Below are 22,979 nucleotides of genomic sequence, written 5' to 3'. Positions count from 1 at the left end.
TGTGTGATCACACATTGCTGGTCTGCTTCGGCACCGTCACTATCCCATCAGAGAGGATGGCAGCAGTCAGTGTGTGCATGGCATCACACTGCAACTGGCTCAGAGCACACTGAGCCTGAAACGCAGCTGTCTGCGAGTTCCTGCCAGCAATCACTGACAGCATCACATCACAAAGTCCTTACATGGCTTGTGTCTGTGATGGGATAGCTGCTGCCACGTGAACCATGGCATGCGCCATTCCCTTTGGGACTCCATTGTCGCTCGTTGAGCCCATTTCACTCTGTAAGCGGGCAAGGATAGGCTCGGTGGATGCCTGAGAGGCAGGGTTAATGCTTGAGGGGGCCTCAGAGTAAGTGCATTCATGCTCTGGGGGACATTCCCCAATGCACCCATGAGCTCATGGTGCATTTGCATGGACTACCTGGACATAGCCTCCAAGTACAAGTCCACGTTTGCCTGTCCCTCAGCAGGACTCCTGGACCGACTCACACTCCGGGGAGCTGGCCTCTGAGCTTCCCCTCACACTATGCATTGCTATAGGCCACTGAGTGTCCCCCTCAGTCCCCTCCTTCATCATCTCCCCCGTCGCCCGATCTTGATAGCTCACAGGTAGGCTGCTGCACCTCTGGCTCATCATCTGTAAGCACAAAGCAACAGAAGTGTGGTTAGCAGCAGGGGAGGGGGCAGGGAGGTCAGAGGAAGGTGGCATTGGACATGTATAGATAAAGGGGGTAGACCATTTGCTATAAAGGGTCACGGATCTTACATAAGTCGCAAACTCCATTCACATACTGTCATCCACAGGGGGCACTACTTCGCTGCCTGCCACGCCACCAACTGGGGTGCCCAGGAGGGCGGACACTCATTCTTTGACCTCAGTGAGGTCCTGTAGGTCAGGCTCCCTACCTCTGGTGCGTTGCTGCTCTCTACAATTCTGAGCCACTTTTGCCTGCAATGAGAAAACCAAGAAGGTTTTAAGTGAGTGTGCAGCTCATCGTGTGCCTTCCATAGTACAGTAGCTCCTAAGAGCCAGATGGAGTTAAGGATTGAAGACTGATTGCTGAATGGAACTCAGCTGAAATTGGGTAAGTGGCTGTGAAACTCTTTTTGGAGTTCACCTGCAAAAACATAAAACATTAAACCGTGCCACCCGACCTGGGTGACACACCAGACATTTACAAGGCCCTTTTTTCCTTTTTTTTTGTGTTTTTCATTTTTTTTTGTTTTTTTTTGTTGGACGCTAAAATCACATTTTTCCAGTGCCCCCTATAAAAGGGAAGGGGACACTAAAAGCACCGGCAATTAAAACAAATTAAACTTTAAAACGTAAAATCAAATTAAAATTTGGTTGCCGGGCGTGATGATGCACTCCAGTCCCTCCGGTGCCCACCTCTCGCGGAAGGCCGCGAGCGTACCGGTGGACACCGCGTGCTCCATCTCCAAGGACACCCTGGACCGGATGTAAGAGCGGAAGAGAGGCAGGCAGTCAGGTTGAACGATAAGTGGCTGTGAATAGCGCCCCTGCAGCACCCAGCTGAAGCCATTAGCTCCTCATTTACCTCCTGAGGCGAAAACACCCAATCTGCCACAATTTGACAAGGCATCTCGCCGGGCACTAAATTTTCTCAAACTAAAAAATTACTGCCCCATACAGGGGCACTACCAAATTTCACCTCTGGGGGCTAGAAATTTGTTATAGCCAAAAAATGGGCAGTGTTTAGACTAAAAATAGTTAAGTAGCATGCAAAATTCGTCCCCACTCCTCATTAAAATGTTTGAGTCATGATTCCCTTTTAAAAACCCAAGCTCATTGGCGTTATACTGAAATGATGGACCAATATGGATCAATATCGGGTGTAGTCTAAACTCAAGTAATGATTGCCACTGGCTTTTTTCACTACTTAAAGGGGAAGTTCATTGATGCTGCAACACCTCATTCTCAGCATTGTTGGGTGTGCAGCTACCTCAACAATCCTAAGAAGGACAAGGAGAAGGAGCACTAGTTTACAAATGCTGATGGCAGATCGCCGCCCAAGGAAGAGAGCCCGGTGGTTTTCAGATGATGCTTTGGAGGCATTGGGTTTTGGCGGTGGAGAGAAGGCGGGTAGTCCTGTACCCATCAACTGACAGGAGGCCCTCGTCACAAGTCTGCCGGACCATGTGGAGGGAGGTGGCACACCACGTCATGGGCAGCACTCTGCTCCCCAGGTCCCACATCCAGTGTAGGAAGAAGTTTGGTGAGCTTACACTGGTGGTCAGGATGAGTGAAAGCTTCAACACATGCTACATACCACCAACTCTACCTCACACACTGCTCAATGCGCCACACCCACAACACTCATCCACCAACAACTCTACCTAGCAACTCTCACACCCATTCGTTTTTAGAATTCATGTTGTATGTGTGATATACTTATAGATACATTTATTAAGTGTGGTTGGAATATTTTGTGGTCTCTCTCATTTCACCTTTTTGCCCAGGAGGACGCTGTGATACGCCATGAGGCAGGAACTGTATGATGGGGATGTGGTGAGCTATGGGGATCTGGGATTTCATGTCAATCGGAGTCTAATAAGCCGGTCACGGATAGCCCGTCCAGAAGGTCGATTGTCTTGCTGCCTCTGCCCTCCCACCTGTTCCTCCTCCTCCTCATCCTCTTCCTCCTCCTCGTCCTCTTCCTCCTCGTCCTCTTCCTCCTCTGCCTCATCATCCTCCTGAGGTAATCCCGCAATCCCACAACTCCCATGACTGTGAGGAAGTGTTGTGAGCAGAAGCCTTTAACAAATAATGAGTGACTTCTGCACTTGAATCAATACTACCTGTTACCAAACAAACTTGAAATAACTAAACAGAGCTGTTTCAGTTGCAGGAAGTATCAAACAGGCACTGAAACTGCAAAACCCTGTCAGGTACAACTGATTGGGGATGGTGCGTTTAAATATCGCTGCAGCTCATGCTTCCTGCTGGTAGACACCAGCTGCCCCTGTCATTGTTCTGCGCTGCCTTTAAGGTAAGTGGCTAAATATAATGTTGGAGATCAGACATCCAGTGAGAGGTGCACACTCACTAACGTCACGGACTCCATGATAATGAGGTCCCTGGTGATCGAGTTTATTGGTAGCGCTCCCCGCAACATCATATGGCGTGCGGTGTCGGAACTGATATCAGCTGGAGTTACAGCTGCCAATGCTGTTTTAGCGCCATCTTGTGGTGCTAACATGTGGTGCAAACCACATGAATTTCTATCCCTAAGAGCTTTGGAGGAATGAAGGTATTCATAGAATCATAGAAGTTTCCAGCACGGAAGGAGGCTATTTTGGCCCATGTGTCCATGCTGGCCAACAAAAAGCTATCCAGGCTAATCCCACATTCCAGCTCTTGGTCCATAGCCCTGTAGGTTACAGCATTTCAAGTGCACATCCAAGTACTTTTTAAATGTGGTGAGGGTTTCTACCTCTACACTCTTTCAGGTCATGAGTTCGAGACTCCCCACAACTCTCTGTGTGAAGAAATTTCTCCTTTAATCCCCTCGAAACCTTTAACCAATTACTTTAAATTTATGCCCCCTGGTTGTTGACCACTCTGCTAAGGGAAATATGCCCTTTCTATCCACTATATGTAGACCCCTCATAATTTTATATACATCAATGAGGTCTCCCCTCAGCCTCCTCTGTTCCAATGAAAATAAATCCAGCCTATCCAATCTGTCCTCATAGCTAAGATTCTCCACTCCCAGCAACATCCACATAAATCTCCTCTTCACCCTTCCTGTAATGCGGTGACCAGAACTGCATGCAGAACTCCAGCTGTGGCCTAACCAGTGTTTTATACAGTTCAAGCATAAACCCCCTGCTCTTGTATTCTATGCCTCGGCTAATAAAGGTATGCCTTCCTAACCACCTTATCTACCTGGCCTGCTACTTTCAGGGATCTGTGGACAAGCACTCCAAGGTCCCTTTGTTCCTCTACACTTCTCAATGTCCTACCATTTAATGTGTATTTCCTTTCCGTGTTAGCCCTCCCCAAATGCATTACCTCACACTTCTCTGGATTAAATTCCAGTTGCCAGCGTTCTGCCCACCTGACCAGTTGATTGATATCTTCCTGTAATCCGCAGCTTTCTTCTTCATTATCAACCACACAATTGATTTTAGCATCATCTGCAAACTTCTTAATCATATCCCCTATATTCAAGTCTAGATCATTGATGTATATCACAAAAAGCAAGGGACCTAGTACTGAACCCTGCGGGACCCCACTGGAAACATTCTTCCAGTCACAAAACCATCCATCAACCATTACCCTTTGCTTCCTGCCTCTGAGCCAATTTTGGATCCAACTTGCCACTTTGCCCTGGATCCCATGGGCTTTTACTTTTGTGACCAGTCTGCCATGTGGGACCTTATCAAAAGCTTTGCTAAAATTCATATACACTACATCATACAATTTGCACTCATCGACCCTCCTGGTTACCTCCTCGAAAACTTCAATCAAGTTAGTCAGACACGACCTTCCCTTAACAAATCTGTGCTGACTGTCCTTGATTAGTCCGTGTCTTTCTAAGTAAAGATTTATCCTGTCTTTCAGGACTTTTTCCAATCATTTTCCCAGCACTGAGGTTAGGCTGACTGGCCTGTCATTACTCAGTCTATCCCTTTCTCCCTTCTTAAACAAAGGTACCACATTAGAAGTCCTCCAGTACTCTGGCACTAACCTAAAGCCAGGTTGTGTGTCTAGGTACACAGATCACTAAAAGCCAGTGCACAGGTACAACAAGTAACCAAAAAGGCTACTGGAATGTTGGCCTTTATCTTATGTGGGTCGGCATACAAAAGTGAGTTTCACTTATACAGAACCTGGGACAGACCCTATCTGTAGGACTCTGTTCACTTTTGGGCACCACACATCAGCAAGGAACTATTGGCCATGGAGGATTACAGGACAGATTCACCAGAATGAAACCAAGGCTTAAAAGATAACAGTCTGAGGACAGGTTGCATAAACTTGGTTTGTATTCCCTTGAGTATAGAAGATCGAGGGGTGATCTAATCGAGGTGTTTAAGAAAATTAAAGGATGTTATAGGGTAGATAGAGAGAAATTATTTCTTCTGGTGGGGCAATCCAGAACAAAGAGGCAAAATATTAGAGCTAGGCCATTTCGGAGTGAAATCTGGAAGCACGAAAGGTAATTGAAGTCTATAAGTCTCTATCCCGAAGGCCTCTGGATTTACAAGTTTAAAATCTATGGATTTTTATTAGGGAAGGGTATCAAGCTATATGGGTATATGGAGCTAAGACAGGTAAATGGAGTTGAGGTACAGATCAGCATTGAATGGCAGAACAGGCTCGAGGAGGTGAATGGCCTACTCTTGTTCCTGTGATTCACAAACTGGCTCCACAGGCCAGGTTTAGGGGCAATTGAAAGATCGAACATTGTGTCGTGTTACTGGAGCAAACAAGTAAAACTACTTGTTTTTGCATAAGCTTCAGAACCATAGAATCACACAGCCCATCATGCCTATGATAGAGTTATTCAATTAGTCCCACTTCCCTGCCCTTTCCCTATAGGCCTGTAAATTATTCCCCTTCAAGTATTTACCCATTTTGAAAGTTATTATTAAATCTGCTTCCACCACCTTTTCAGGCAGTGCATTCCAGATCACAACAACTCACTGTGTAAACATGTGTTTCCTCATGTCGCCTCTGGTTCTTTTGCCAATCACCTTAAATCTGTGTCCTCTGGTTACTGACCCTTCTGCCACCAGAAGCAGTTTATCCTCATTTAATCTATCAAAATACTTTATGATTTTGAATGCTAGTATTAAATCTTGCCTTAACCTTCTCTGCTCTCAGGAGAACAACTTCAGTTTCTCTAGACTCTCCATAGCTTTCATTCTTGGAACCATTCTAGTAAATCTCTTCTGCACCCTCTCTAAGGCCTTGACATCTTTCCTGTGCCTTGTACAGCTAAATTTGGTCTGGCCACCTAATCAGATAATTCAGGAGTAGTGCAGATGGCTGAGTGTTGCTGAACTGAGCTGCCTTGTCACATCATTGGAAACGTTGATGTGGAGAAAAGTAAATTTAAATACTTGGGACATGAAATTTGTACAGAGTGAAGGGATGTGAAACGTGAAAAAGAAATAATTTGAAGATGATTAATATCCATTTATTGTGCACATCTCAATGGTATTTGGCTAGAAGTCAAAATCAATTATTTTAATCTTATTCAAGTATTGATAAAGTTACATTTTGAATTTAGATGTAGGTTTCAGTCCAATATTTTTATGTTGGATTCTATTCTTGGAACCCCAGCATTTAATGCACTCTCTTTATTCTGAGTAGAAATATTGCTAAGTGTACCGCAATTATCTTGGTTTGAAATTTTGCTTATTGCTGGTCTGTTGATTTCTCTGTCAATTTTCCAACCATATAAGTAGAGTTAATGAACAGGAAGTGTATTATACAATTACAGGCCACCAAACAATGGAGATAAAGAACAGAAATAGATCTCCAGAGAGTTCAGAGAGATATGTAAGAACAATAGGACAATAAAATTGTGTGAATTTTAACTATCCCAAGATAGACTTGGATACAAGGTACATATATGATCGAAGTGGGAAATGCTTTTTTGAATGCAGCCAAGAATTATTCTCAGATCGATTTGTTGCTAGTCCAACAAGGACAGAACAATTGCTTGATTTTATTCTGGGAAGTGAAATGGGACAATTACAAATGTGAGAATAGGAAAACAATAGGAAATTGCAATAATTAGGTTCAGTGTGAAACTAGAATCGGATAACAAAGGATCCAATGCAAAGGTGCTGGACTGGAACAAGGACACTTTTCAGATAAAAGGGCATCTGGTCCAACTTAACTGAGCAGAAAAGAAACGGCAACAAATCAACGGTGAGAAATCTTCAAATATGAGCCAGGTAGAGTGGAAAATATTACTTCCTACAGTGTGAAAAGGGGATGCAACAAAGGGACTGGCACTTTTATATGTAGGTTTCAGTCCAATATTTTTATGTTGGATTCTATTCTTGGAACCCCAGCATTTGATGCATTCTCTTTATTCCGAGTAGAAATATTGTTAAATGTTCCGCAATTATCTTGGTTTGAAATTTTGCTTATTGCTGGTCTGTTGATTTCTCTGTTAGTTTTCCAACCATATAAATAGAGTTAAGGAATACTGGCACTGAGATACTGGCACTATTTGCACTGGAGCATTAAAGGCTAAAATGAGATACAATCAAGCTTTATAATAGTATGGAGGTGGGATCTATCTAGTGTTGAGCGGCTCAGGCCCATATTAGGGAACTTACCAAATTAGACATCAGAAGCCACAGATATACTTTCTTGCATATTGTGATTGCTATGTGACTTCCTACCTTGAAACTTGATATTTTTGGCATTATAATGCACATTGTAATTGGTGCTTGCTTGAAGGCTGCTTTCTGGATAGCAATAAAAACTGAAAATTCTGGAAATACTCAACAGGTCAGGCAGCATCTGTGAAGAGAGTTAACGTTTCAGGTCAATGACCTTTCATCAGAACTGGAAAAAGTTAGAGAAGTAACAGGTTTTAAGCAAGTACAGAGGCAGGCTAAGAGAGGAGGGGAGGAAAGAACAAAAGGGAAGGTCTGTGATAGGATGGAAGGCAGGAGAGATTGAGAGACAAAAGGGATGATAGTGCAAAGTAAAAAGGGGTGGTAATGGGACAAGTAAAAAATAAAAGATGGGTCTAGAAGAGGTCTGGAAAGCAATGTGCTTTTGAAGTGCAGCCATTTGTAATATATGAAACCAGTACAAATGGATTTATATGGATATGTACTAGCAAATAACAGCTTCAATTAGCACTATCTAAGGAACTGAGAAACATTTCTGTAATTATGGATGCTTTTTACAACATCAATAACAAATTGCATTTATATAGCGCCTGTAACCTAGTGGGCCTGAAATCACACTCCCCACGGGCGCGTATGAAGTGCACCCATAATTACATCTCCATCAGCACACCTGAGGGACCCACCATGATGCAACATCTGATGGCCGATGTAACAGCTTCCATTGCAGCGCAGGGAGCTTCCATCAAAGGTAGAGTGCTGCAGTGGACGCTCAGTCTGCTGCCATTGTGGCTCTGGAAACCACTGCTCAAAGGGGCTTCCAGGGTCAATCCATCAATCTGTTCTCCAGCAGATTACTGAGGGTTGCTGAGGCACTGCCCCGGGAGAGTGGCAGTGGCTCCATGGTACATGAACCTGCTGTCCTCTCTCAGGATGATAGCATTCCTGCTCCCACCCCTGCCACTCCCACAGTGCCCTTGCTATTGTCTATCAGCCAGCTAGCCCTGACTGCTGCAGACAAGGCCGAGATGGTGCAGTCTGAAGCCAGGCCCTCCAGGCCCAGAGCTGCTCGAGGTCACCCTCCAAGGCCATCTGCAGCCTGCTCGATTGAAGTACAGCAGCCTTCCACCAGCCATGCTGTAGCCAGCGGGGAAGCACCTCATAGGAGCACCAGGAGAGGTAAAAGCACACGACAGTCTGGCACTAAGGGAATGCAGAAGGGTGATTATTTTTGTATGCAATATGTAATGACTGAAAAAAGAAATCACCACTGCACTTGTTTGAGGCCCCAGCTCAAAACTCATGCAGATCAGGTTAACGTGGGGTAGATAGATTGGAATGTACATTTTCTTTTTGTGTTGTCAGAAAGAGAATGATGTGATGGTCAGTGATAGGGGAAAAGAAAGGAGTGTGGGACTGTTGGTGAATGGGAAGCTGTGGATGAGATTACTGGCATTGCTCATGAATTATTTCATCACATGGGGCTCAGACATAAAGTGGCACTTACGTTTTATCCTCCCTTGCTTTTCATGTTCCTTCACTTCCTCCTCCTCCACCTCATGCTGCTGCTTCTCAGTTTCTCACCTAAGATGTAGTGGCAAGTGCTGTTCCCTCATAATGCCAGGTTATGCAGCATACTACCAGAAATATTGCTACCCGCTCAGCTCCTCCAGAGCAGCCCAGACAGCCGAAGCGTTGCTTGAGGACACCGATGGTGCGCTCTATAATGTTCCTTGTAGCAGCATGGCTTTCATTGTAGGTCTGCTGTGCATGTGTGCGTGGGTTCCGGACCGGAGTCATGAGCCACACCACCAGTGGATAACCCTTGTCACCCAGCCTTGACTTGCCGCAGTGGGTCAAATACAGGTGGCACAGAGGACTGGCACAGAATGAAGGAATTGGGGCTGCTGCAGGATAATGGACATTCAGCTGCATGATGTGCTGCCTGTGATCACACACCAGCTGCACATTGAGGGAGTGAAATCCCTCTCGATTCAGGAAAATGGGTGAGTTGGCATGAGGCGCACGCAAGGCAATGGGCACCCTGCACCATGGGGAAGCCTGCAATCCGAGTAAACCCCTGTGCTCGCGCCGCTTGCTTGTCTCTGGAATGAGATTAAACTGTCTCTGTGTGTAGAAAGCCTCAGTCACTCCCCTTATGCAGCAGTGCACTGCAAACTGCGTGATGTTGTTTATATCTTCAGCAGCAGCCTGGAAGGAGCCAGATGCACAAAAGTTAAGAGCCACGATCACCTTGACAACCACAGGCAATGCTGTCCTTGCCCTGCTTTGAGGTTCAGTTGTGGCTGTAGCAGTTGGCAGATTTCAGTCACGACCTCTTTTATGAAATGAAGACATCTCAAGCCTTGGTCCTCGCTGAAGTTGAGGTAAGTGAATTAGACTCTGTGTGGATACGCCTCCTGCTGAGAACCCTTCTCCCCGTCTTCCTCCTCCCTCTTCAAGCAGCTTGTCCAGCTCTGCATGGCCTTTCTTCATTCTCCCAGTCATGCTCAATTCCCAGTGGACGGCCTACCAGGTAAACCATATCTGGAAGCAACTTGTTTCAGCACAAGCTTTTAAATGAACAGAAAATTACTTCAGCACCAGTCAGACCACTCCCTGTAGACTATTCAAACTTTAACCAAGCATCAGAAAACATGTACAATTACACCAGCAATCAGAAGAAATAATCCAGCAACTAACCTGTAAGTAGTTCATGATCCCTTTAAATAGCGTTGGTGGGGGCTCCGTCATTTTGTTTAATTTCACGTTCAGCTGTGCAAGGTTAATACAGGGCATTGGCGAGAGTGTGCAGTTGGTAAATAGCAGCACTGGCTCTAAATCAGGATTGCACACTGTTGTGCATCATGATCTGCCTATTCCGCATGCTGCCGCCAGTCAAAGCGCTTTACCGACATGGCATTCTGCGCACTATCATCTGCGCACACACCTTGGACCTCATTCTCCAATGTTAGGTGGCTGTGTAGTGCTTTAAAAATGGAGGCTACGCAGACTAATTTAGCCCCTATTATGATTATATTCTCCTGCTAGAACTTGAAATGTTGGGATATAATGGTGATCCATGAAACTTTAGTGGCTTCTAGTCACGTTAGGCCCCATAACTATCACCAGACTTCTCGGCAAAGCTTTTTATTCATCGAACAAGATGATAACCTGGTTAAACTGTAACTATTCTCACTCACAGTCAATGGGCAGTGCATTTAACCCATGATTTTTGACGCATTGAAAAAGATCTTGAATCTGAAGGGTTAAAGTGTCCGTGGTTGTAACACTGGAGACTTGCAAAACAAGGGGAAGTTAATTGTAACAAGTCATATGAACAGTTTCGATCTGAGCAATTATAGAGTTGTAACACACCCATGATTTTTTATTGGGTGTTGACTTATCAAACCATGAACATATTTAAATAACAGAGTGGACAACAGTTTCTTTAGATTCATGTAACTGAATTCTTGACGACTGTTGAAATGAATTGATATTGAATAAATACACTGGGGCAAGGAATGACATCTGTGTTAAGATCGAACGTTCATTAATACTCCATTGACAAGAGTGAAAGAGGCTAAATTACAGAACTGCGTAAATCAAGTAAGTGCAATTTGCCATTGTTGTTTAAGGTTTTAGTTTTTCTGTAGTTTTTTGGCAAAGATTCTTATATAGTATTAAGAAGGACTTTATCAAATTTACTGAGCGTTTCAGCCTGAATAAACTTGTATTTCATGTGTTCATTGGGCTGCTTATTTTTAAATAGTGTCAAACAAATCTGTACGACAATTCATATTTATGTTTAAATCAGCACTTAGGAGGGAGTTTTAACCCACCCCAGGATGGGCAGGAGAGAACCCCAACCCTCAACTTGCCTCAAATTTGCCCACTTCAGTTTTAACGGAGAATAGCAGGGGAATGGTGACTAACCATCTCTCGAGAGGTGGGTCAATTATCTAAATATCTTAATGAGACTGCATACCTCAGATTTAAAGCAGCCGTTTAAAGCTAATGCCTGTGGGCCAGGTTTCCCAAGGCCCGGGGAACCTGGCAGCTGGAGAGAGGTAGCTTGTGGGCGAGGAGGAGCAGGAGCACTCAGCGTTCCCCCACTCGACCCCGCCCCGGTCTCCCAAGCGAACCTATTAACCCCCTGCAATCAGCCTCCCTCCCTGCAATGTCTCTTACAGCATTGCACCATCAATTCAATCTCCCGACCCGTGAACTCTCCCCTGACCCACGTTCTCCCCCGACCCGTGACCTCTCCCCTGACCCACGATTTCCCCCGACCCACGATCTCCCCCCTGACCCACATTCACCCCCTGACCCGTGACCCCTCCTCTGATCCATAATCTCCCCCCGACCCACGATCTCCCCTTGACCCACATTCACCCCCTGACCCGTGACCTCTCCCCTGACCCACGATCTGCCCCTGACCCACGATCTCCCCCAACGCAAGTTCTCCCCCTGACCCGTGACCTCTCCCCGACCCACGATCTCTCCCTGACCCACGATCTCCCCAACCCACGTTCTCCCCCTGACCCGTGACCTCTCTCCCTGACCCACGATCTCCCCCTGACCCACGATCTCTCCCCTGACCCATGATCTCTCCCTGACCCACGATCTCCCCTGACCCACGATCTCTCCCCTGACCCATGATCTCTCCCCAACCCACGATCTCCCCCGGACCCACGTTCTGCCCCTGACCCGTGACCTCTCCCCTGAACCACGATCACTCCCTGACCCATGATCTCCCCCTGACCCGTGACCTCTCCCTCTGACCCGTGACCTCTCCCCTGACCCACGATCTCCCCTGACCCACGATCACTCCCTGACCCATGATCTCCCCCTGACCCGTGACCTCTCCCCCTGGCCCATGATCTCCCCCAACCCACGATCTCCCCCCGACCCACGATCTCCCCCTGACCCATGTTCTCCCCCTGACCCGTGACCTCTCCCCCTGACCCACAATCTCCCCCTGACCCACGATCGCTCCCTGACCTACGATCTCCCCTCGACCCACGTTCTCTCCCCGACCCGTGACCTCTCACCCTGACCCGTGACCTCTCTCCTGACCCACGATCTCCCCCCGACCCACGATCTCACCTGATCCACAATCTGCCGGCAAGGGCACGATGGGTGGAATGGCCTCCTTCTGTGCTGTAAATTTCTATGATTCTATGATCTCCCCTGGCCCCCAATCTTTCACCAAACCCGCAATTTTCCCCGGCCCGTGATCTCTCACCCAATCCGTGATCTCTCCCCCCGACTTGCCACCACCACCACGTGTGACCTCCCCCGACGCGCAATCTCCCCTTTCCTTTGTCCTCTCCGCGCCGTGACTGTTGCCTTTGAGCCCAACAGCCGGCCTTCCAACCTGATTGGCTGCCAGCTGGGAAACCACGACGACCGACCCCCAGCTCTCTCCCCGCCCCCTCCCCCGTAAATATCAGAGCCTTCATTTCAATTAAAATCACAAATTAAAATCTCCTTATATTGACAGATCAGATCACTGGCAATACAGCAATGGGCTAATGTCCAGTAGAGAATCATTCGCTTGTGTGTCTCCCATTTTACTTTCTCCCTCTCTCTCTCTCTCTCTCTCTCCCTCTCTCTCTCTTATTCTCCGTCCATGGCTCTGATCCATGCTGGTGAACAGTTCCACCACAGGACCTACCGGAGAATTTAAATTGTTGCACCTCCTCACAGCAATGGCATTCTGGCAAGTTAATTGGCAAACAAGTGGCCTCCACTTTGATGGCCTTCCAGGAGCTGCTGTCTCACCTCCGTTGACACCTCCCAATAATAACAACAACAACTTGCCATTTATAGTGCCTTTATCGTAAAAATCCCAAGGCGCTTCACAGGAGCGTTACAAAACACAATTTGACACTGAGCCACATAAAGAGATATTCGAGCACATGACCAAAAACTTGGTCAAAGAGGTAGGCTTTAAGGAGCAACTTAAAGAAGAACAGAGAGGTAGAGAGACGGAGAGGTTTCGGGAGGGAATTCCAGAGCTTGGGGCCCAGGCAGTTGAACGCACTGCTGCCAACGGTGGAGCGATTGAAACCGAGGATGTGCAAGATGCCACCATGACTCCCTGCGCATGGAAAGCACGTGGAAATTAAAGGGAGGCACTTCCCTCTCAAAACTCGGCGATGCCAGGCCTCTCCACTGCCGGCAGTCAGGCAAACACCACCACAATTTCCACATCTCTCAGAATCAGTACATTTTTGTGGCAGACATTCTGTGATACATTCGCCCTGCTGACCATTCACCAATGGTTCTAATATCCTGGTGACACCTGGATTCTAACGTCCCTAACCCACTTATGTGGGCTGGTAACTGTGGAGACATTTACTATTTTTCCACTGCTGCAATATTGCAAAAGAGTCAGTGATGTCACCCAATGAGTCAATGATGTCGCTAGATGGTGTTGATGGGTTTAGCTATGATTTTGCTGTTTTGTAGAACAAAAAGAAAAGCTGAGAAATTGCAACAGGTGTGTTATATGGGGTGCTCAGGCATCTTGTGAAATATGTTGGCGAGGGCCCAGGGGCAGCACGGGCCAGCCCTCACTGCGATATGTGTGCGCACTAGGCCCATGCAGCAGAGCTAGACTCCAGTTGTCCTGGTTAATCATTGCCACTGGACCAAAACCAAGCTCTGTCAAACCCATGTGGTGGCTGGTGTGCAACAGTCACCACACATCAAAAAATCCACACACAGGCATCTTCCACCCTTCAATATGCAGTTCGGGATCTGGAATATTAGGTCCTTCATTGAAACACCTGTGAACTCATCCTTTTTTTGGTGGAAGCAAGTCATCCTCGATACGGGGGGCCGCCTAAGAAGAAGAAATACGTTAAATCATGAGACTGAAAGTATCTCACTCAATGTTGCGACTTGCTCTTGGAAATAAAGAAAAAATGTTTGTTTCACAGCAAAGCTTTCACCCTCCTAGTTGTTTTATAATATTGGATTAAAATGTTCTATAAAATGAAGTTCAATCATCTGCTACTGAGTTCAATGAAATAAGTGTAATATTAAAACGACCCATTTCTCGGTTTGGAGCGGCTCTTAATTGGGTTGAAATCTGGTGCTGAGTACTCAGGTTAGACACAATGCCACAATTGATGTAGGAACAAGAGATTGGCTGAACAAAAAATACCAAGATCCATCTAGTTCACCTTCTACCATCCTGGAGGGAGTGTTGTACAACGATAGTGCAGATCTTGACTAATCATGGTAATCAATCTTGATCAATTTGTCTCATCATAGGCAGTCCCTCGAAATCGAGGAAGACTTGCTTCCACTCTAAGAGTGAGTTCTTAGGTGACTGCACAGTCCAATACGGGAATCACAGTCTCTGTCACAGGTGGGACAGACAGTGGTTGAAGGAAAGGGTGGGTGGGACAGGTTTGCCGCACACTCCTTCCACTGTCTGCGCTTGATTTCTGCATGCTCTCGGCAACGAGACTCGAGGTGCTCAGCGCCCTCCCGGATGCTCTTCCTCCACTTAGGGTGGTCTTTGGCCAGGGACTCCGAGGTGTCAGCGGGGATGTTGCATTTTATCAAGGAGGCTTTGAGAGTGTCCTTGAAATGTTTCATCTGCCCACCTGGGGCTCGCTTGCCATGTAGGAGCTCCAAGTAAATTTTGTCTACAACAGTCCCAGACATAAAGCGAGCGGAACTGCAGTGGTGGAAATCTTTGGGAGTCATTGGTCCAAAGTCATCTGTTCCTCCCAAGCATGTTACGCTTAACACATGTCATATTTCAGATTACTCAAATACTGTATCCAAAAATATTATTTTCTGAAAGAAATCTATCGAATTTGCATTTGACTGCATATAAGAACATGAGAACATAAGAATTAGGAGCAGGAGTAGGCCATATGGCCCTTCGAGCCTGCTCTGCCATTCAATAAGATCATGGCTGATCTTCGACCTTAACTCCACATGTCCCTCGATTTCTCTAGAGTTCAAAAATCTATCTATCTCAGCCTTGAATATACACAACGACTGAGCACTTTGGGGTGGAAAATTTAAAAGACTTACAACTCTCTGAGTGAAGAAATTCCTCTTCATCTCAGTCTTAAATGGCCAACCCCTGATCCTAAGACTGTGCCCCCTAATTTTAGACTCTCCAGCCAGGGGAAACAACCTCCCAACATCTACCTTGTCAATCCCCTTCAGAATCTTGTATGTTTCAATAAGATCACCTCTCATTCTTCTAAACTCCAGAGAATATTGGCCCATTCTACACAATCACTCCGCATAGAACAACCCTCAGCCCAGGGATCAATCTAGTGAACCTTTGTTGCACCGCCTCTAAGGCATGTATATCCTTTCTCTGATAAGGAGACTAAAACTGTGCACAGTACTCCAGGTGTGGTCTCACCAAAGCCCTGTATAATTGTAGTAAAACTTCCTTACTCTTGTACTCCAACCCTCTAGCAATAAAGGCTAACATGCCAATTGCCTTCCTAATTGCTTATTGTACCTGCATGCTTACTCTCAGTGCTTCCGGTACGAGGATAATCTCTCTGAACACCAACATTTAATAGTTTCTCACCATTTAAAAATATTCTGTTTTTCTATTCTTCCTACCAATGTGAATACCCTCACAACACTAGCTGCTTCCGGCTATCCGCACAAGAACGGAATTGGTTTGATTTTGGTTTTATTTCACTATAAAATGCTGGTTGGGTTTCTATTGTCGCACCAAATCCCGCTCACCCATCACCCCTGTGCTCGCTGACCTACATTGGCTTCCGGTTAAGCAATGCCTCGATTTCAAAATTCTCATCCTTATTTTCAAATCCTTCCATGGCCTCCCCCCTCCCTATCTCTGTAATCTCCTCCAACCTCGGAACTCCTTCATGGCAAACGAGCCAAAGTTGGGCAGAGGAAACGTTACAAGGACACCCTCAAAGCCTTCCTGAAAAAGTGTAACATCCCCACTGACACCTGCAGGTCCCTGGCCAAAGACCGCCCTAAGTGGAGGAAGTGCATCCGGGAGGGTGCTGAGCACCTCGAGTCTCATTGTCGAGAGCATGCAGAAATCAAGTGCAGGCAACAGAAAAAGCGTGTGGCAAACCTATCCCACCCACACTTTCCCTCAACGACTGTCTGTCCCACCTGTGACAGGGACTGTGGTTCTCGTATTGGACTGTCCAGCCACCTAAGGACTCATTTTAAGAGTGGAAGCAAGTCTTCCTCGATTCTGAGGGACTGCCTATGATTGATTGAATCTCCTCCAACCTCAGATGTCTGTGCTCCTCTAATACTGCCCTCCTGTGCATCCCTGATTGTAATCGCTGAACCTTCTGTTGCCTAGGCCCCAAGCTCTGGAACTCCCTGCCTAAGCTTCTCCACCTCTCTACCTCTCTTTCCTCCTTCAAGACGCTCCTTAAAACATACCTCTTTGACCAAGCTTTTGCTCACCTGCACTAATTTCTATTGATGCGGCTCGGTGTTAAGTTTTTAGAACATAATAATCCTGTGAAGTGTCTTGGGATGTTTCAGTACATTAAAGGCGCTATATAAATGCAAGTTGTTATTGTTGCATGCAAATAAAATGACAAACCATGGTGTCACCATGCAATCGCAGCAACAGGGAATTGGATAAACATTGACAGCGAAAAAGTGCAGGGATGTGGGAAAGAGCCATAGAATGTGACTAACGATATCGCTCTTCTCAAGAGCCGACGCAGACTCGAATGGCCGATTGGCCTCTTTCTGTGTTGCACTACTCTGTGATTCTAATGCAGTATAAGGCAAACTGTCATCACGCTTTAATGAGGCATAACGGAAAAAGTGGCCTTTTTAATTTGCTAAATCCTTTTGTTAATAATTTGGAACATTTTGCTCAAGCTGAGTTGATTGGTAACCCAGTTGACTGGGTACAGCAGCACAGGGCTGGGATCCTGGAAGTAATTCTCAACTTTGCCCCTTGAGCAATAACCTGCTGGAATGGATTGACTGCCTGTTACACCACCCACCTGATTGTTGTTCTCCTGATTTCAGTGAGGGGAGGTTGATCCAGTCCATCAGGTTATTGTCCATCGGCCACATTGAAAATTAACCGTGAGCTGAATTTTCGCCACCATTCTGCACCTGTTTATTGGCGTACGCTGTTTTTGTTTTGAGCAGACTAAATTCTGCAAGCTTCGCCAAAGTTTCTGCGCCATCCTAAAGTAGGTACGTCCGATTTTTTTAGTTCTCGATTTTTTGACGAATCTGGGGTTGCCGGCTGCACCATTTCTGGCCATTTAAGCGAGCTTGGCCAAGTAGGATTTTTTCAAAAATAGCATAGTGCACCGTTCTGAAAAACCTTATCTGCACTTAAGAAAATTGGCGCAGAGAAGACGCTAATGTTTTAGCAGAGCAGAAAACAAGGCGCAGGGAATGGGGGGAATTTTGGCCCAGGATAGCAGTGGCACTGGCAGGGGACAGGGGGTGGGAGAGGGGGGGCATTCGACCCGGGATAGCAGTGGCACCAGCACTGTAGAGGTGAAAAAAATCTATAAATGCTATTAACTGCTGTTACAAAAACTCTTGAAGGACTGGAGACATTGTTCACAGAACCTTGGTTCTGAATTCGTCATCATTTTTGAATGTTGCAATGTTCCTGGAAGGACAATTGATAAAGTTTGCTTCATCTCATTACCAAAAAGGAATAAAAGGAATTTCATATTAAGTTTGGGCATTATGGTGTGAACACTTGCATGTTGTGCAACATTTCTCTACATATCGTTCATAGGCTCCTGGTTTCATATATTGAGATTTCAGTCTGTTGTCCCAAGTCTCACTTAGTGATCTATTTTACAAAGGGGAAATTCTTTATTTGTGCCTCAGCCCTTCAGTGTGTCACTCATGTGCAGACCTTAAGCTCCGCCCACAATGAAAGGTTATGCTGGCGAAATGTGGAACTTTTTTTTTTGCCGCAGTCGGGCCACTAAAAAAAAATCGGACGTACCTCTACAACTGCGCCAAAAATCAGCCCTGTGGAAAATTGTCCCTCATGTCCCCAGCCCGAACCCGCCACACCATCACAAGTACTGTCTTTGGACTATTGCTAATAAAAATGGAGCTCAACACTGCCTTGTGCTACACTTTGATTAACATGATATAAGTCCGACTCTTGCTTTAATGGGTTTTGATAGCTCCAAATTACAATTCTTTGGCAGCACCTCCTGAACCTGCAACACCTAGAAGGACAAGGGCAGCAGGTAAGTGGGAATACCATTACCTCCAACTTCCCCTCCAATTCACACACCATCGTGACATGGAAATATATTACCATTCCTTCATCATTGCTGGGTCAATATCCTAGAACTCCCTCTCTAACAGCACAGTGGGAGCACCTTAGCACATGGACAGTTGCCCCGGCCCCTTGCACCAAACACAGTGCAGCATCTTTTAAGTGAGGAGGTATCAGTGTCAGTTCCTTAAGATAAGGAAGTATGATATCATGTTGGGTTGGAAATTTCCTCAGAGCTGTTTCCGCTCCGCCGCTGTAACCATCGCAGGGATTGCGGCGATGACCCATTTACGCACTTCCGGCATGGTTACACCAGCAGGGCGGGAGCAGCTCTGAGGAAATTCCATGCCCAAAGAATTTGGAAAGCCGTGACTTCGAAAAGGAAAATGGTTTCAGCTGTATTCTAAAGCGGGATACTGCTGAATTTTAATTACCGGATATACGCAGAACTCTTTACTTCAAACGACAATCTTCTGGTTCCTCCTTCAACCTCAAGTATAAGCTTGGCTCAATTGTGAGCGTTCTTTGATCCAGCTGGGTAGGTTTTGGGTTGAAGCCTCACTCCAAGACTTGGGACTCGTAGTGCAGGCTGACACCTCACTGAGGCTGCACTGCTGGAGAGGCACCGTCTTTCAGATGAGATGTTGAACCGAAGCCCTGTCCATCTGATCAGGTGATTGTTAAAGATCCCACGCCATCATTTGAAGAAGAGTAGGGTGGTGTCCTGGAGGACCAAAACCACCAACAACAAAAAAGATCGATTATGTGGTGTTTACAGGATCGTGCATTGCGCAAATGGCTGCTGTGTTTGCCTACAATGACGCATTTAAAGTAATTGAAAATCTGCGCTATATAAATGCTAGTTCTTTCTTTTTTTTCATAGGTGTGAACTTGCATGAGACATTAGGTGAGGAGCACATGTGCAGTCAGTTCTGATGCTGCTGGGCCTGGTAATTGGCTTCTCATTACCTGCTCACTTACCTTACTACCCAATGCTCTGCCTGCTTCAATCCTGAAGTTTAGTTCTCCCTGCCTGCCTTTCCCGTTTGTAATGCTCAGCCTGATTCCCAATAAGTGCACCTGCCTTGTCCATGGTTGTTGAAATCTATGTGTTGCAGTTGCTAGTCAGGATGCACATCAAACTAAATTGAAATGTTATCCATATGAAAGGTGATTTTCTGCTGGCTCAGCCACTGGTATGTTAATATGTGCATTTCAAATTTCCCATACTCCATTGAGTCCATCAGCAGTCACCATTGCTCCCCAGATCTCAATCAGCTGACTTAACTGGATGAGACGTTAAACCAAGGCCCTGTCTGCCCTCTCAGGTGGGCGTAAAAGATCCCACGGCACTATTTTGAAGATGAACTGGGAAGTTGTTTTCGGTGTACTGACCAAGATTTATCCCTAAACCCAATATCACTTAAACAGATTATCTGATCATTATCACATTGCTGTTTGTGGGACCTTGCTGTGCACAAATTAGCTGCCGCACTTTCTACATTGCAACAGTGATTACACTTCGAAAGAACTTGATTGGCTGTAAAGCACTTTCGGCCCAACCAGTCCATGTCGGCGTTTATACTCCACTCGAGCTTCCTCCTGTCTTTCCTCATCTAAATCTATCAGCAAAACCCTCTATTCCCTTCTCCCACATATGCTTGTCTAGCCTCCCTTTTAATGCAACTATACTATTCGCTTCAATCACTCCCTGTGGTAGCGAGTTCCACATTCTCACCACTCTTTGGGTGAAGAATTTTCTTCTGAATTCTCTATTAGATTTCTTGGTGACTATCTTATATTGATGGCTTCCAGTTATGCTCTTCCCCGCAAGTGGAAACATTCTCTCTGTATCCACTCTATCAAAACCTTTCATAATTAGGTCACCCCTCAGCCTGTTTTCAAGAGAAAAGAGACCCAGCCTGTTCATCCTTTCCTGATATGTATACCCTTGCATTTCTGGTATCATCCTTGTAAATCTTCTTCTCTACACTCTCTCCAGTGCCTCTATATCCTTTTTATAATATGGTGACCAGAACTGGAGGCAGTACTCTAAAAGGGGCTGAAAGTGACAAAATTCATCAAAGAACATCTACATATCGATCACATACCGCCCGGCGGAAAATTCATACAGTGGGGCGGTATGCACACCACCCACCCATGCAGACCGCCGACATACCGCTCAAAATTACAAAATTCATGACTTACCACTGACATAGCTGCAGACCAGCTTGGAAAAGGTGGTTTTAAGTTGATCAGTGGGTGGTATGTAGACAGAGCTGACAGGTCATCTTTAACTTTAATAAAAATGTTATCTTTCACCCCCAGTCTCTCCCACATCCCAGTCTCTTTCCCCCCCCCCGCCCCCCGCAGTGATCCCCCCTGCAGCGATTCCCCCCGCAGAGATCCCCCCCCCCCGCAGCAACCCCACCCCCCCCACAGCGATCCCACCCTGCAGCGATCCCACCTGCAGCGATCTCTCCCGCACACAGCAATCTTGGGCCGCCCCACAATGTCATGAGTAGGGGCGAGAGTAGAGAAACATTGATACCCTGTACCCCTCCCTGACCTTTCAGAGGATTGTCTGGTGAATGGGAGATATACAAATAATGGACACACAATTAAAAGTACCAACTATGGACGTTATGTTATACAGCGTTTACTGCTGACTCACATTTGGCTAATAAACAACTTTGTGTATTTATAGCGCCTGTCATGTTGGCCGAAGGATTCCTCACCGGGATCGGTTACTGCAACCACCAAAGAGAGCAGCATAACAGCGCAAAGTCCAAGAAGACACCTAAAACCAGCGGCAGCTCCTGGGAAGAGCTCTTCAGCTCATCGGACTTCACAGAAGACATTGAATATAAGCTGCACAGTGCAGAGGAAAAGATTCAAAGCAGATTAGGTACTTTGGGTAGCACCAATCAAGAGAAGGGAGAATCACTGCAGGTTCAACGTGAAGAGAAAGCAACTGGAGTGCATATTGGGGTACCCATGTTTAAAAGAAAGACATCCGACATTTTAGACATACCAAAGAACTCCATACACCTTGAAAGTGATTTGGATTTGTACCGATCTTGGTCCACCACTTGCCAAAGTTACACAGATTTACAGATTGGAGGAGATAATGTTACACCCAGCAGTCCGACAAGCTCATGCTGCTTTATGGATCATGATTATGAAAACTACAATTGGCCCATTCTTCAGATCGAGAACCAACCTGTGTGGCCGTCTCTACCTGTCTCTCGATGTGAAGGCCTGCAACGTTCTGGAGTGGATACATTCTTCTTCAGCGACAAAAGCATTGCCCATCAGAAAGAACCGTTATCCAATTCTGTGCTCAACAACTACATGGAGCAAAAGATTACAGAACTGTACAAGCAGTATCTCGAGGACAACATGACAAAGTGTGCATCGCCAACAAAGATACTGGGCTCCCACTTCCTGATGACCAACATTGACCAAATTAGCCTTCAGATTTCTCATGAGAAAAACATGGAGCCGACAAAAGCTAAGGACATTGTTCTAAACTGCCTTCTTAGTGTTGCTTGTGCAACCAATTCATCTGATATCTGTACTCCCAACTTGCAGATATCGAACCAGCACACTGACGAGCGTGCCCTACGATTTTAAACTTGCTTATGACCAGAATTGTAATCCGGATGATATTTTTGTTGAGCGAGATTTGAAGCCTGTCTTGTATCTCTAATTTAAAGGGATGATCGGTCCACGACTGTACAGCGACATTCAAGAATGCCATTACGTAACATTCAACACAAACATCCCCTTTGGCTCTAAGAACTGGAACCAGACTAAGCTGCTCAATCTGTCGATTAATGAAGAATGAATCTCCTTATTGTAGAAATTCTTATACATGTATTGCACTAAATTGGATTTTTCAATGTGACACATTTCCTGCTGAATTAAATCCAACGTATTGGATAATAACATAAAAATAAATGTTAGGTATATACTTTGTGCTTCGGACTTTATCTTATTGTTCCAACAAAAAAATCCAATGAGTAGGATTACAAGTACCTTTAAAATTGCATTGTGGGATATTATTATGCAAATACATAACGAGTTCTTCTGAAATTTCTTCCCACACTCTTTTAGTAAAGGTTTTAGCTATTTACTGCACAATTTCAGGTGACTGCAGAGGTGCACGTCAGGAATTTTTCTGACAGTCGAACAATACTCCACACTGGTTCGGTGGGGTCAGAAGTTATGGTTGTTAAAACAGTTGCTAAAACACTAATTTATTAACTTGAGTGAGACGGGGGTGGGGGGGATGGGGGGGGGGAGGGCGGTGGTGGTTGATTCACTTTCGGAAGATAAGGTTGTAGCTCCCTTATAT

At 45.8% G+C, this 22,979-nt stretch overlaps 1 protein-coding gene across 4 annotated transcripts in view; it reads left to right on the top strand.

Moving 5' to 3' along the window:
• The window catches only part of LOC139265202 (TLR adapter interacting with SLC15A4 on the lysosome-like), a 28,288-nt gene extending 5,706 nt beyond the window's left edge, over positions 1-22,582 (top strand). Inside the window, exons 1-2 of one of the 4 annotated variants that reach the window (XM_070882128.1) lie at positions 9,651-9,734; positions 21,327-22,582. In XM_070882128.1, the coding sequence (XP_070738229.1) occupies positions 21,335-22,255 (921 nt within the window). In that variant the 5' untranslated portion in view covers positions 9,651-9,734; positions 21,327-21,334 and the 3' untranslated portion in view covers positions 22,256-22,582. Of the gene's footprint in view, positions 1-9,650; positions 9,735-10,764; positions 10,957-19,526; positions 19,570-21,326 lie in introns of those variants that run through there. The other 3 variants (XM_070882127.1, XM_070882130.1, XM_070882129.1) reach the window with 3 other exon arrangements.
• Positions 22,583-22,979: the final 397 nt, after the last annotated feature.

The sequence above is a fragment of the Pristiophorus japonicus genome, chromosome 6, assembly GCF_044704955.1.
Source record: "Pristiophorus japonicus isolate sPriJap1 chromosome 6, sPriJap1.hap1, whole genome shotgun sequence".
NCBI classification, from domain to species: Eukaryota; Metazoa; Chordata; class Chondrichthyes; family Pristiophoridae; genus Pristiophorus; species Pristiophorus japonicus.
Note: the sequence above shows the minus strand (reverse complement) of the source record. Positions and strands in the feature narration are given on the sequence as shown.